The 16,233-nt window shown below is 43.8% G+C and overlaps 1 protein-coding gene across 2 annotated transcripts in view; it reads right to left on the bottom strand.

Moving 5' to 3' along the window:
- Positions 1-16,233, bottom strand: part of UNC5D (unc-5 netrin receptor D) — a 497,786-nt gene that overhangs the window by 55,664 nt on the left and 425,889 nt on the right. For both annotated transcript variants that reach the window (XM_069485257.1, XM_069485258.1), the window contains 3 exons: positions 14,489-14,674; positions 10,679-11,056; positions 5,940-6,024 (listed from right to left, as the gene is read on the bottom strand). In XM_069485257.1, coding sequence (XP_069341358.1) covers positions 5,940-6,024; positions 10,679-11,056; positions 14,489-14,674 — 649 coding nt within the window. The remainder of the gene's footprint in view (positions 1-5,939; positions 6,025-10,678; positions 11,057-14,488; positions 14,675-16,233) is intronic.

Below are 16,233 nucleotides of genomic sequence, written 5' to 3'. Positions count from 1 at the left end.
GAAATCCTCCAAGCTTGAGATGGCAGAGATGCCAATCAGCCCAGAAGGGCTTAGCCAGGTTCTCTCCCTTACAGCGGTGTGACCTGGTGTCAGGGTAGAATTTGAGCTCTTACTTGGAGCTCAAAGGCGAAGTTTGGATGGGGACCACTGTGCTGATTGCACTAGCATGGCCGCGGTGGCTTCCCACCTTCTGAGAAATCAAGGCCCACAGAGGCCCAGGGAAAGTGTATGCAGTTTCATATTTTACCAGGATGGGCATTTTAGAATGACCTCAAATGTCTGCTTTGGACATAAAGAATAGTTTGCTACACACAGAATGGCCAACTGGCCAGTCTTTTAATCTCATGGATAAAAAATGAACATATGTGTGTTTCTTTACTCTTCTAGAAACGAGGTCCTCTCAAATAGTCTCAGGACATTTCTGAGTGCCTCTCTCAGGCATGCTATATGAGAAGGGGTGTGTGTGTGGTTCTTGCTACGGGGGAGTAAAACCCACCTGAAGCTATTCCATGGAGTAGCCTATGCTGCAATGTTTGGGAGCCCATTACTGGGAAAGCAAGTCTATTCTCTTCCTCCATTTTCCAGAGCTACTTTTTCAGTCTTCCTAGACAATTATTTGGTTTCATTTCATGCTTTGCTATTAAAACCACTGTACCACGGAAGCACCCTAACAAAAGATACTATTTCATATCACCACCGTCTCTACCTTCCCAATCCTTATCACAAAATATACCCACTGGGCAGACCATACTATTTGATAGCACACAAAACAAAATCCCCCAGAAGAAAAAAGTGGTTGAAATATCCTATCTGGGCTGAGCCCAAATTCCAAAATATGTGTCCTTTTGTAAACTCTTCAGTAATATTACTTACAGTATTTCCTATTTTAGTCTAACCACTTGGTCCGGGATAACCACACGACAGTGTAATTGGAAAAAGAAATGAATGTTTGCCTTTGGTTTCATTTTATTGCTTTTCAGAAGAAAGCTCCGTATCATAATTTTCTGGTCCAGTTCTCTCTCCAACCACAGGACAGGGAGGGGAGCAAAAGGAGAGGTGGGAAAATTGTGCTGTATCTGTGGGAAGAATCTCTGAAATGAGATAGCTGATTTTTTAATCCCTTTGTTTGAAGACTTAATTTATAAAAAAAAATTATTGAAACATGGCTGAAGTGGAGAGGATAGAATCTCTGCCCACCCCCATGCCACCCCACAAAGATAAAAACATTCCTGAGGAAATACAACAAAACAACAACAACAACAACACAAAAACAAGATCCCAAATCTTTCTAATTAAAGTTTGGGAAATGAGACAGGCTTTTGAGAATGATCAAATGATCACTGCTGGTTTCCTCCCCGGCACAGGGGCCTTTCAGAGAGGAGGCCACATCTAGCATCGAGGGAGCCACTCACACACCCTACATCCAGGAGGAGCCCAAGGGCTTCTAACCAGCAAGAACTTCTGGAAGCTTCAATTTCATGCCACTGTCTTTGTGCGAGGCCATCCAGCCCCTGTCCCCACGATGTCACTAAGTGTCCTCTGTTTTGTGAATGGGGCAGTGCATGAAACCCGACTGTTCCTGTCTGTGGCAAAGCCTGGGCTGGAGTTGGAAGCTGCTTTTGACAATGTTCTGGCATCAGGGTGACTTTAAAGCAGGGAAGAGTCTGTGGATGTGGACACTCTTAAAGACCCTCCACCTCTACGCCCCATAGGGAAATGCCTCCTGGCAGATGGAAACCACTGGGGCCCTATGCCTTTCTTTGGCTAATTCCTACTCCTCTTAAGACTCAGCTCAATGACATGTCCAGGGAGCCACCCTCACTCTCCACCCCTCTGTAAGTCTATCCTTAGAACGGATTCAGGGCCCTGCTCTGTTTTTCCATTACTCTCTGTGAAATCCTCTACGTGGTGGGAACCACCCTGAATTACATTGCTATCGTTGTCCCCCTAAATCTGGCCCTCTCTGTTCATTGCACGGTGTATTTCACATTTCCATTATTAAGCATGAGCCCTGTCTCTGTCTCTCGTCAAGCACTCTGAGGATAACATGCCTAATTAGGCCCTAAGGTGTGTGATGTAGTCAGACCAAAGAAAACATTCTTAGAAAATCTCACTTTGGTGCCCAGTCCTGTCACAACCTAAGGCAAACACACAAACTGTATTTGGTCTCAATGTTCAAATCTATAAAATTGGGATGATTATACTATTATTATTTATACGGTTGACGTAAAGATTAAAATGTTTTAGCAACATGTATATGTACCCGCTAGGCTTACTTTTCTCATTTCCATCATCTTCGAGACTGTGGTATCACTGCACTATTGTGTTTCGTGCAATCCCACCATGTGTCTATCGGGAAGGTACCTACTGTTATTTTCCAGATGGGGAAGCAGACACACACAGAGAGTTTCACTGACTTCCCCGAGGTCACACGGATAACAGTTATGAAGCTTAGATCTGAATCCAGGGTCTCTGATGCCTGAGAGCACAACACTCTTAGCCCCTGAGTTCAGATGTTCCTGTCACGGTGTCTACTAAGGTTCAGCACTAGAGGGAGACCTCTTTCCAGCTTTTCTTCTCCCAACTTAATACTGTAACTACAGCAATTAACCCACACAGGCTTCTAAGAAATACTCAATTTGGGCCTGTCTTGCCTAATTTTCAGTGGTCTTACAGAGCTATGCCAGAGGATACCTCTTTACAGGGACCAAGATTTGGAATACAGCATCCAAAATCTCTTTCCTGATAGTCTCCCACATCCAGGAGCGACAGAATCGTTTAGTCCACGAGCCCTCATCTGGAGCCAGATACTCTGAGTTCGGATCCCAGCTCAGCCACTGAGTAGCATGCCCTTGGAAAAGCTGCTTAGCTTCTTGAAGCCTTCATTTTTTAGATGCTTTTCTCTCATCTCTCAAATTGGTACAAAATCCTCTTCCCTGAAAAATTACTGTGGAGATGAAACGAGTGTGAGTATGTGAGAGTACTTTGCAAATTATACTGAAACAGAGGTAAGTAATTATTACTTTGCCAAGGATGCAAAGTCCCCTTTCAGCAAGCCACTGAATGTGCAGATAGGTAAAAAAAAAAAAAAAAAAAGGCAACAGAGATAATTTTCTATGCATTATAACTAACCAAAGGTCTAGACTTCTGGAAGAGGTTGGAAAAGATTCATTACGATGGTTATTCAAGTCTGAGAATAAATGCAGACAGACTAGAGATATTGAAGAGGGAAAGTGATGTCATTCCTCTTAAGGGGACAGCACAGAGTGTCCTTTGGGGGCTTACGAGGAGCACAAGTGGGGTCTCCGAGAGAGACAGGGTATGTTCAACTCAGACAATGCGCGACCTCACTGATAACTTAACAAAATATCAAAGTAAAACCATCTGAGATTATTTGAATATAGGAGGTGGTTTTATGTCTGATTTATTCCACGCAGCCATGTTCCCGGGAATCTGGAAAGAATTTGGATTAATTATATCGGTTCCAGTACCACTAAATCATCACCCTGCCACCCCAGGGATACAACTTAGAAAGGGCCAACAGAAATGTATCACCAACAATAAAATGGAGCAGACTTTAATTTAAATACAGCATGACGATGTTGTTTGGAAGATCCTACCGTGTTCTGCATGTGCGGATGTGACTGAGAGTCAGTGAATCCAATTCTCACACCAGCGAACTAAAAGGCACAGACCTGTTGGTGGCCGGAGAGGCAAAGATGAAAGACACAGAGCAGTGCGTTCCAGCTCCACTTTGAGGAAGACGGGCCGTGTTCTCAGCGCAAGTTCAGGATGACAGACGCACGACATAAAATGAAAATGGGTTTTCAAGTGATATTACGATGAAAAGATGACACGCTGGCCTGTTCCTATTAATCACAAGATGAAAAGCTAAAGAACTCAGACCCAGGCAGCCTCCTTGGCAGAAACGGGAAAAATTTCACCCAGCTTAAAAAAAAAAAAAAATAGCAGAAAGGCATTTGCTATTTTTAGTGTTCCTGTAAGTAGTTTGGGGCCATGAGAAGGCAGTGAGGATTGCTGGGGAAGCTAAATGGCCTGGAGCCCAGAGACTGGTCATTTCCTTGGGAGATGGGAACATCTGGGAAGGTTTCAGCAACCTGAAAAGGAATGTGTGGCTTTCTACAGTTTGATAGATGGAAAAATTGTACACCTCGCAGATCTAAAGTTTTGGATAAACTGGTTCTGTTTCTATCTCCTAGACAGCAGCAATGAACTGATAACTTAGACCAAAGAAGGTGAACCGAATTGGTTAACATGGAACTTACAAAGCTAAATGACATCAAGGTGTGACCACATTTGGCCAACCTGTCTTTTGAGGTCTTTGGGCTCTGGCAAGTTCTTAGGTGTTTCTCCTTCTTACTTTAAAATTGTAGGATGTTCCAAGTGATCATTCCTTCCTGATATTTTTGAGCCATTTTATTTAAGTCCTTGCATGCTTGATGCCTTTTGGCACATTCTAGCTCTGACCGCTTAAGAAGAGGCGGCTTCTAGTAGGAGACAGGGAATTGGCGTGGGTTGTAAATTAGGTGCCTTGGAAAACATGAAATAGCCCTAGGTTGGTTCTCAGGTAGTGAGGTGGGAGATGCTGGGATGAGTTTGCAGGGAAAGAGCTGAACCTCTGCTCCCCAGATTGGTTACAACCATGGGAGGGAGGGGCCAAGATGGGAGTGTGCAGTAGGGACTAGATTCTCACGCTTGACGTTGGCAGCGCGATGTGTTTTAAAGCATCTGTGAAAATGACCATGACCCCAACGTCCAACACTGGTTGATTCTTAAGTAAATCAACCAAATGGATAACAAAGAGGTAACTTCCTCCATTTTCAGGTCTGCTTGACCGACTTCCCTAAGATTTTGAGTGAACTCTTCAAACCTTTCTGAGCCTCAGTTTCCCCCATTTGACAAGTAGACATATGTAGACACTAGCACCTTTTCAGGTCTGGAGGTAAGGAATCTAGTTCTTCACGACTGAAGAAATAACACGTAAGTCCAACATAGCACAGCCCGCGCACAGAGCCTCTGAGAGCCTCACCAACGGCCGACTGGCAGAACCTTTTCTTCTGTCCTTCCCAAGCCCTGTGCACCACTGGCACCAATAAATCCTTTTAGAGAAATAGATACCAAAATCTGTTTAAACCATCTGTTTCTCTGGCTGTTTTTCCTTCCAGTGTTTTTCTTTCATGCGTTCTTGGCTAACAACAACAAAAAAATCTATTCTAAAATAACCAAGATGTTATGACTACAAATGCCAGAGGTATATCTCCAGTTTATGAGAGGAATTGCTTTCTAAAGAGGAGTTCGGTTTATCTCGTGTGGAGGAAGGCAACACTTCTACAAATATAGCTGTGCTAAGAAAATAACCAACTACTTTCATTAAAAGAGTACGCGGGCAAGATTTGTATTTGTTCATGTAATGGAATTTAATGCTGCTGGAATTTGTCAGACCTGAAAGCTATGGACGTTTAGATCATATTTTTAACATGAGGAAAACTGCCTAAGAAATTGTCTCCCAGCCTATACATACCAGGTCTTCCGCTGACCTTAAAATGATCATGAATCCATCACTGTATGTTATCTGCCTAATGCCCAGCACCAAAGAGTAACGCCAGGGATAATATTTCCTTTTCTTTCCAGATTAAGACTCTGTGAGGCAGTCAGTGTCATACAGAAGCCTGCTTATGCCCCGCTTGCCAATTGACTGTTTTCCATTGGGTATTTCTTGTTAACGGGCTCCTGACCATAAAACGTAGAGACACACGTTTTCATTCCAGCCAAGAGTTTTGCAACTGGTTTTTTCCTCTATAGAGTCACGTCACTCACTATCTCACCTGCACGTCTCATTATCTTAATAACTTCAGATTTTCTACAGACGTGCCTTTCCATATTTAAAATGTCATCAATACGCCACTCTTCTCTCTTACCTGGGTTCGCCTTGGTTGATGGACATGTAAATCTCCCAGGAATTCTCCTCTGGAATGGCACCATGTGGTATGAGCAAACTCACCCCTACAACAGAAAAACCCACCAGGTTACTCACAGATGTTCCGATGAACTTGAAGTACCCCACCTGAGCCCACGAGAAAGGACTTTCTCACGGCAATTTATGAAATTGCAATCCTTGGAAAGTTCAACAAAATCCAAGATAATAAGGGGAAAAAGATCGCTTTAGAACAGTGACATAAAGAAGGAGGCACATTGTTGAACTGACTATTCAAATTTTTTTAAAAATAAATTTTAAGTCTTCCCAGCATTATTTAATTCTCTTAAAAGACTGGGTGTTTTAAGATCAGGTGATAGTAAACATATCTGAGAATATAAGAGTTTATCAACATATCAGTTAATTTGCTCCAAAGTTTGCAAATGTACTTATTTATCTTCTCTTTCTCTCCACTGATTTCCTGAAAAGGGACCTGGGATGGTGGTGGGTGAGCTACCTAATACTTTGCTGGAAACTGGTATGAAATTGTCTTCCAAATTGTGTGCATCTGGAAGTCGAGGGGGGAGTTCAAGGGAGAGCTGCATTTCATCAGTAAAACTAGACAAAGTCAAAGCATCTGATATGCTCAGGAAACTCGTAGGTTATTCCGTAACCAATACGGCCTTAAATTTGCAAACAGAGGCTAGCCAGGGTTAAGGTTAAAGGTGACTCAACCATATCCAAGTCAATGTCAAAACCCAACAGCCCCACTTCAGCAAAAATCCTACAGTGCAGAGAGGGAAGGCACAGGAAGCCACATCACACTGCATTTTAAACATTCCGTCTTTCCTCTTGAATGCTGTGAAGAAAATATTTCACTTCGTCCAGGAGAGAAGAGTCTAGGGAGGGCAGAGATTCTCTTTAATGTAGCTTCTTGTTTATAAAAATAAATGAAATAGAGAAACAGTGAGATCTTCACAAAATAAAATCTCAAGGCAGCCGCCCGTTCTTTGAATAATGCAGCTCTCACCTTTTTTCCTTTCATTAGAGCTAATGTAATCGCTCAGAAAGCTTTCAGGTTGCTGATGACAATTTAAATCTGGAGACGGCAGGCTTTCCTGCTATTCCTCTGTGTGCCTGTTAGCAGCTATCGAGTCCAGGAATGCAAGACTCATTGCAAAACAAGTTATTTGTGATTCGCATTTATGAGCATTATTCAGTAACACACTAGTTATCATCAGTATCTTTCACCAGCACTAAGAAGAAGGCACATTTAAATCTTGTGCTTACAGCTTTTCAGCAAGGAGATCCATTTATATTCTGGACCTTAATGTCAATAGCAGGAGAACGGTAATTGCCACACTTAGGGATCGCCAATCAGGCTCCCCTTCCATTTCCTATTCTTCCTTAAATGCAGTCGCCAAATGAAGCGGCCTCTGAGATCTCCCTCCCCGCTGATAAACGCAAGCTGCAGTACACAGGCTATTCAGCGTGTTTGGATGTCAACCGGGATGCAGGCCCTAGATGTTGTCTTTTCTTTTCTTTTTCTGAGACAGAGTCTTGCTCTGTTGTCCTGAGTAGAGTGCCATGGTGTCAACCTAGCTCACAGCAACCCCAAACTCAACTCCTGGGCTCAAGCGATTCCCCCTGCCTCAACCTCCAGAGTAGCTGGGACTATAGGCACATACCACCATGCCTGGCTAGTTTTTTTCTATTTTTAGTAGAGACGGGGTCTTGCTCTTGCTCAGGCTGGTCTTGAACTCCTGAGCTCATGCAATCCTTCAGCCTCGGCCTCCCAGAGTGCTAAGATTATAGGCGTGAGCCACAGTGCCCAGCCGACATTGTCTTTTCTTAGCTTAACACAGAACTTTTTTTCTGCTGCCTCTCTAGGTCACTGCGACGACAGAGACATACAGTCCCTATTCTTCGAACAGAGTAGTGCAGGAGACTGTCATCAAGCAATAATGACATATTGCATCAGTGACACTTAGCACAGCGCCTGGCACAGAGGGGGAACCCAATAAACATATCTTGAATACATGAATGAAAGAATAGGATTCAAAATTCTTAGCCAAAAAAAAAAAAAAAGAAAAAGAAAAAGCCAGGCTCTGAGACATGTTATCTTCTGTAGATCATCATGGCCTGATGGTTGACTCCCAGATCAAAACACAAGGAATGTGTGTGAGGACATCTGAGAAAGGGCCATCTGTGGTGCAGATCACATCTTGTCCTTTCGAGTCAGCTTGATTCCTTGTGTTTAGATTGAAACATTATTTGCATTATTCATCATATTCCTAAATTCAACCTGTATCGACAGGATCATTGGACCTTTCAACTGTTGTCTCTCTTCTTCAATCAGAAACTGTATTATGATATTATCTTTCAAACATACTTCCTCCTCCTCCTGCCCAAACATGCAAATTATACGTGGGGACTGGAGACAGCCAAACCCAGAGGCACATGGCGGGTGGCAAGTTATAGATCACGAAGAGTGAGAGGCCCCGTAGGCCTATGACCCGTTTCAATATGTCATTCACCAGTTATCTCTAATTAAAGAAAAATATACTCTCCCCAAACTCCACCTGCTACCCTGACAGCCTTTTATTTGAAATGACAACAGAACCACCTGTCCGAGTTTCCTGTTTCATATTTGAAATAACCAATGATGGCCAGAGTGTGGAGACCACCCTGACCTTTTGGAGGAATCATTGCCAGGTACCCTACGCCAATCTCGGGGGGACGGCACTAGAGCAATCTAATTTCTGTGCCTTGCTTTCTTTACACGTTAGGTCCCCAGGGCGATTTTGCATTTATGTCCTGCAAATAACAGCACATATGTTTCACTTCCCCACATTTATTTTCCCTCAAACTTACTCCCAGTGAGCAGCTTCAGTCTTTCCCATACTGCTCGTCAGGACCTTTCGACATGCCTCTTTCATAGAGAAGCTGGGAATCACTGACAGACAATGCTATCGGAACTTTTAGTTTGCAACATGGGTGCTTCTCAATTCAGAGGGAAGAAAAAAAAAAAAATCTCTACTTCCCCATGATTTCATCTCCTCACTTTCTTTGATTAATATCGAACAAACATAGCCAATGAATGGGTTGGTCTTGGCACTCCCTGTACATGTGTGTTAAATATGTGTACACACACACACTAGCAAAGGAGGAGAGGAAGGAGTATTGGCCAATTTGTTCATCCAGTTACTATTGAGAGTCTCTTAAGTGCCAAGCATGAGCTAGAACAAGGAGACGAAACAAATGAACAATAACTCAATGTGCAACTGATGTGCACATCCTATTCTCTTTGAGTGGGCAGGGGTTCTTTTCGTTCCTCAGGACACACACGTCTAATTTATGGATTCTTACAGGAAGGGTAATTGGTAAATATGGCTGACTGATTTATTACTCATTGAGGCTCTTATCTGCCAATTATCAACAGCAAGAATCACATTACACACAGATACTCATACACTGGAACCAAGATCCTTCCCCTGTCCTAACATGCTGACCAAGGAAGATTTAAAGAACTGGAAGGTGAAGGAAAAAAAACAAACAAACAAAACCTTCCAATTAGGGCTGCAGTTGAGGGCTAATTTTATGAAATAAAATACATTTGGAAATGAAGTTTTTAAGGAAGTGACTGCTCTAGGAGAGAACAAGACAACATCTGTCAACCTGAAACGAATTTCAGTCCAAAGTCACTAAGCTACCAGAGGAGCCATTTAGCTAGAAGAGTAGTTCTCAGACTAGTCTTATTAAAGATTTCATTTTATGAGATAAAATGTTTGATTTGAGAGGTTGGTTAGTGCTATCCCAGAGAGAAACCTGTCACGGCTGTGATGGCCCTGACTCGACGCTGACCTGTGGTTTAATAACACCTGCAGATCCAGTGGACTTTCTCCCCTCTCAGTGGACAACACAACGCCACCCGACTCTGCAGACCTAATTCTTGTTGCCTAGAAATCAGAGGAGAAACTGACCTCATCAGTCCATCCACTTAGGTCTTAGGTGGCAACTCTGATGACTAATCCATAGATGGGATATCATTTGAAAAGTGACCTGGGCCGGACACCTTAAGTATTCTGTCAACACATGGAGAAAATCTCCTCTCTTCCAACCAAAAGGAGGCAAAACAAAACAAAACAAACAAACAAACAAACAAAAAAAAACCACGAGAATTCATGACATGGATGACATAGCCCTGGAACTGAATTCAAAAGAGCAACTCCACAATGGCCCTCATCATTGCTCATCCTAAGTAACATTATAGCAAGGTCTATGGACACCGAGAGTGTCTGTTAGGTCAGTTCCCAATGAACTTAGACTCTGAGTGCCATTTCATGAAATTACCTACCAGTGCACATGCTTGGGTATGCACATGGTACTTGTCTGTCATGCTAAAGAACTTTTTTGGTGCTTCCTCATCATGTTCTAGGAAATATATTTCCAACGGGCTTAACCCTGAGGATTACCCAAATCTTTCGGGCAAATACGGCTATCAACCCTAACGGGACATCACATAGAGCATTCGGTCCCTGCGGAGATGCAGACTGCAAAACCTAATCTCAGCGTTGGTTCTGGTTTGCTGTGTAAATAAGTGGACTGGTGGAGCTGCAGCGTCTGCAGCTCTGATGAGGGGATGGTCAATATTGTAAGGTGGCCCTGATGGGACAAAATGCGTTAAGTATAACATGTTTGAATAAATGCTGGGAAATACACAAACACACACACACCACCCACCTGTATTTGGCATCACTAGGCGCCCCCCTAAATGGCCAAAGACACCAGTTGTCCTCAGTTCCGTCCTGGTGGGGAGTGATGACAGATTTTGGATGTAGGGCGTTTTGTTTCTGGGATGCATCGTGCTAAAGCTTCGGTTGTTGCCATGAGGGAAGGTCCCGGGATGGTTCTTGCCGTGGTACTCTGCTCTCTCGGACACTCCCAGGGATACCATGAATGAGCTCTGTACTTTGACTTTGATGTCTGACAAAGGGTTAAAGAGTGAGGACTCAGTCATGAGTTCCTTGTCCAGAGGGTCCTGCAGGCAGATGGGTCCACTGTATGTCCGGCTCACGGTCAGGTCTGGCTGCATGGCGGAATTCAGGAGCAGGGAGTTACCTGGTAAAAGAAAATTAATCTGTCACTCAGAAACTAAAAGGCACCTCCGTTACCCTTTACATCTGCCTCTGCTAACTGCACAACAACGTGCGTGGCTGCCAGCTGCTCCAACCCGAGCCACCCACGCCACCAGGTTGGGCATTAGTGACCAGAGCCTTTGAATCGGAGCTTGGGCTTCCACAGTGCCTTCTCTGAATGCTGCTGACCCAAATCCTCCACTTTCCAGAGACCTTCACGTGCTACCTTTTCAAAACAAGTATTTCTGGCACTCTGTCAGGCAACTAACTCAGGTATTACTGCTCATGTCATTCTTTTAACTGGCAAAGAGAAGCTAAAAAAACGACACAAAAAAGATGTTTTGCAATCTAGTTTGGAGCAAAAATAACATCTGTTCCTTTTAAATGGCAAGAGATGACACAGCGTGGTGACTAGGTAGTGCTGTTTATAACCAGAGCTGCTTCGGTTCCAGCACGTTCCACGTGGAATGCTGGGCAGTTTCTGGAGCTGGGGGAGGACATGATGTCTCCTCAGAGCAAAAGGGTCAGCGGACCTCACGGATCGCACCACCTCTGAGTGGCCAATCTGCTCTAATAAGGCGTATGTCACTCCGAGAGGAACAGAACGCAGCACGTGGGGACAGTCCGGGACTCAGATTCTATGTAGGAAGCAGCTTAGAATGGCTTCCACTCTGTCTCAAAAACAAATGAAAAAAAAATTGTCTTTACAAAAACATGAGAAATGGGGCTTTGTCATCTGTTGTGGCTCACCAATTTTTCTCCAAGCCAAATATTAAGAAATGCGGTCTTATTTTTCTCATGATGAAGTAATCTCATTTATTAGTAAGTAACAAAATAACCCTCAGTCCCAGGCCTCCCACCCATATCAGTCCGTCAACGTGACATCTCAAATTGAAACCCAAACAATTTTCCTCTGGGGCCTGACAAAAATGTTTAAAGTATGGTATTTCGGAAAATGTTGCAATTCTAGGCCATATTGTATTAGCCTCTATTGTTTTTCCATTTTCGTAATTTGTGGCAACACCAGCAGGAAATCTATAATCTCCGACTTTTCCCACCTCTTGTTCTGATGCTCTAAGAATCCAGAATCACAGAGGAAAATACACAAATGCGATGAAATAACTCTGAGGATCTAACAGCTCCCGGATGATGCATCTTGCTCATGCTTGGGGCTGTCGTGAGATACAGGTGCCATTGGGGAGCTATGCTTTTTAACACGATTGCGTTGAGTTCTGTAGGTGACAACCTTGCTTTTGTTTATGGCCTTCCCAGGCGCAAGAAGCGGGACTGAAGAACTAGCTCACATCTGAAAAGAGTTTGCAACAGGAGTTTCCATGGAGACCTCCGAAGTCATATCCTTAAGTCATGTGGCTATTTTATCTCAAGCCTTCTTCACCTTCTGCAGTTTAATTTTTGGCTACTCTTAAAAGACCCTCCTAGCTTATGTGATGCGAAGAAGCAAAAATCTCTCCTGGAGTGAGACAGCACAGCGGTGCAAAATGCCTGATTGCAAAAGTATGTACATATGACACAGTCCACAGTTGGAGAAAATTGGCTGCCAATGTGATTGAAGTCTGACCAGGGCCGGTCACCCACCCCCGGTCACCCTAATCTTCTCTTTGGAAATCCTTTTTCAGGTCTGGCATTCTATTTAAAAGTTTCACTGTTCGCCTTCCCGGGACACGGGGTGTTGTGCTCCAGATGTGGTTATCTCTAGGATGGAGAACGTGAAAACCACACGGACTCCACTGTGAGGCAGATCATTGCAATGAATACAAGGAGAGCAGCATTTGCCAAAGGGTTTTTCCTTTTATCTTTAGTTTGTGAGATTCTCGGCCAAAAATAAAAAGCACAACAGTCAAATAAGTTTGGCAAGGCTACGTATTCCCTTAGAGATTCACAACACTCGTAAGTTCTGAGAAACCCCTCAGGATCAAGATGTTTAAGCTCAGACAAGTCAGCATTCCCCAAACACGTGGAGACCAGGAAACCTCCCCTCTTGCCTGCCGGCTGGGGCTCTACGGAACACTCTGGCATCCTGTGCTTGGGTAAGAGGAAAGGATCAGCTTCTAGAACTGTATTCACTACGTTTATGAGCACTTTCTGTACACCCAGGGCTTACCCATGTTATTGTAGGTAATTTCATCCTCCCAAGAAGGGAGGTGAGGTGGATGTTAGTATCCCCACTTTATAGCTGTAAAAACTGAGGCTCAGAGAGGATCATTGATTGAGGAGGTCGTACGGCAGTTTTAGTCTCAAACCTAACTGACTTCAAAGCCTGTGGCCTTCAACACGAAACTGTCTCTCACCCCAATACGCTCTATTTCCCAGTGTTATGGTCTGAGATATTGATATCTTATTATCTGATGGAAATATATTTCTAGTTTTTATGTAGCATAAAAACCAGTTCGTCATTTGGATTTATTTCTGCATAAATCACATATCTGGAACGATTTATCCAGATCTAAGGGATGTATCTCTATCTGAAGCCTAACTCGGAGGGCCCCGAGGTGACTTTTGTCTCTCGGCCATCCCTCAGTTTCTTTCTCTGGCATGCCTGGGTTCCTACTTCAGAAGCCTGTCTACTCCATCACCGCCACGCACTGAGACTTCTTCCTGTCCTCTACCGCAGGCACTACAGATGCACAATAAACCGAAATATAAGTGACAATATTGACCGTGAGGGTCAAAGTAGAAAATGTCACCCTCTGAAGAGAGACAGTTTCATTTCTTTCTAAACCGAAAGCCGTGTCTGTCTCATCCCCACCTCGCAAATCACGAATAGATTTGGTTCGTAAAAGAGAATTAAATCACTCTGTTTTGAAAATGAGTCTTGCTATAGTTTGACGTGATAGATTTTCCTTCCCCCCACAATAAAAGATTGCTCCGACCGGGCAGCAGCTGAGAGTGATTTCGGCCGGAATTTCATTTTTTCCCTTGGCTAACTTGACCCCATCATATAGTCTGTAAACTCCTTTTACTTATTTAAATTGAAATAACAAAAACAACTCCAGCTCATGAACAGCGTAATAAATATAGCTGGGAGATTGTGGTGTCGGAGTGGGTATTTGGCCTTGAATAATCGGTACTTTAGTTAACTAAGTTAATTATACAGTCTCACAAAGTGGGCTTCTCAAAATAGAAACTTGGATACTTTGAGATAAAATAACTCATTAAGTGCACACTATATTAAAGATGGAAATGCCTCATTTAAGAGGTTGCTAACGGTAAACTGAGATCCATTTGTCCTCGCGGTAACCGAGGACCCAAACAGACCCCTTCCTGGAGCCTGGAATTTGGTAGCGGCTCCCCGGGCCAAGAGCTACCTTCACACAGGGCCCAGGGTATGCGGGTTTCTGTGTGAGCGTAGCCTGTGGCCCTGAGCACGAGGCGTTGGGGGACCTGCGCCGCTGACCTTGACGGACTGTTTTGAAGTTGAAGGTCTGGAAGCCACCTGTCAATGCAGAAGAGTCAATGACGTCCACGCCATAGTCACTCTGGCTCCGTCTGTACAGGGTGACGCCGATGACCAGGACCGCCACAGCCACGACTGCGGCGCCCAAGCCCGAGTACAAAGCGATGTCACTGGCATTTTCAATGCCTGAAAAACACAAGAGAAACCCTCAGTGACCAACACAGGTACGAAGCCAAAGGACCACCCCGGGGGATACGAAATGGAAGTGACCCATGTAGCTAGCCACACGCTGGACTCTCTTTCACACGATAATCATGTTTCTAAAATGCCTTGCATAAATCAAAGGGATGCTGGTCACATATCTTAACCGCATGAAGGTAGCTTACCATGTAACAGATTCCTGAACGAGAAAATCAATTTTGCAAAGAAAAATAACATTTTTTTTTTCTAGTAAAAGCAGACAACTCCTTCACTTACTTATTTTAGGAAGTCGTGATTACCTGCAAAGTACTTTTTACATTTTATCTTTACTGAAGGGAGGACAGACCCACACACAATGACAAAATATGGGTGAGCTGCTCTGCTTGTATATGACCCGGGACACATGCATTCCCACAGAGCAGTCTGGGGAGAAGAGAGAACACACGGTCTATGAGTCGAGAGAGAGAAGACCAGGGTTCACAAATATGAATTTTAGCTTTGGCACAAATTATTCCGATTCAGAGAACACTGACAACATCCGTTTAACGCATACAATCATCATGAGCGAATTTGTATTGTGAAGATATGAAGGTCTTGGTCCCGGGTACTGTCATGTCCATGGTCAATGTTTTCTGACACCAATTATATGCTGGACGCTAATACTTGACTGTGGAAGAGGACTGGTTTCTAAGGGGGCACATGCTGTTTCTCCCATACCTCTCCTACTCCATCCTATTGGATGCATGAGCAAAGCAAAAATAAAAGCGTTAGTTTGCATTGAGAATGTGGGTGTCTCCCCATCCCCCAAGGTGTGTGGTAGCTCTTTTCAACTCTTTTTCTACATGTACACCGGGTGTGGTCTGTTCCTGAAGCGGATTCACAGTGGTTACTGCAAGTCAGCGTAAGAGATTTATCCGAGGCAGCATAATCCTGCAGAAGGTGTAATCTCGGACAGTGTGCGGGATGGAAGATGGCGAGTGCTAACTACATAATTAGTCTTCCTGCAGATTATGCGGTAAGTACACTTAATGGGTCCAAAAGTAATTACTCTGTCACCCTGTGTTGGGCTTGGAGGATAAAATAAACCCGTCATATATTTACCTTGTAATTGCACGGCGCTTACTACGCATTTGCCGCACCCTAATACGGTACTTATGTTATCAAATGAGCAATACTGACCACACGAGTACAGTGAATTTATTTTTAACCAAGTTAGTGGACTGTAAAATAAGGTGCTACCAAATTAAAGAGTGAACAAGGAAATCAAGCAGAACCAGTTCAGTAATAGGGCAATAAACACACAAAAATAATTTCCAAGGGAGAGAACCATCCAAAAGAATGGAATCCGAAAGGTCAGGGGTTTATCCAACACGTTTAATAACCAGAACGGCAGGGTGGGTGTTGAGAATCAGGGTGTGATTTAGATCTCGGTTCCAACTTCGGGATGGCACAAACAAGAGAGAGGCACAGACGGAGGCTACTTCTCCGACCACCCAGAACCACGAGCGAGATGATTAACGTCAACATCAGGGTTTCCACGTCTG

This window comes from Eulemur rufifrons, chromosome 12 (assembly GCF_041146395.1).
Source record: "Eulemur rufifrons isolate Redbay chromosome 12, OSU_ERuf_1, whole genome shotgun sequence".
In the NCBI taxonomy this organism is placed as follows: Eukaryota; Metazoa; Chordata; class Mammalia; order Primates; family Lemuridae; genus Eulemur; species Eulemur rufifrons.
Note: the sequence above shows the minus strand (reverse complement) of the source record. Positions and strands in the feature narration are given on the sequence as shown.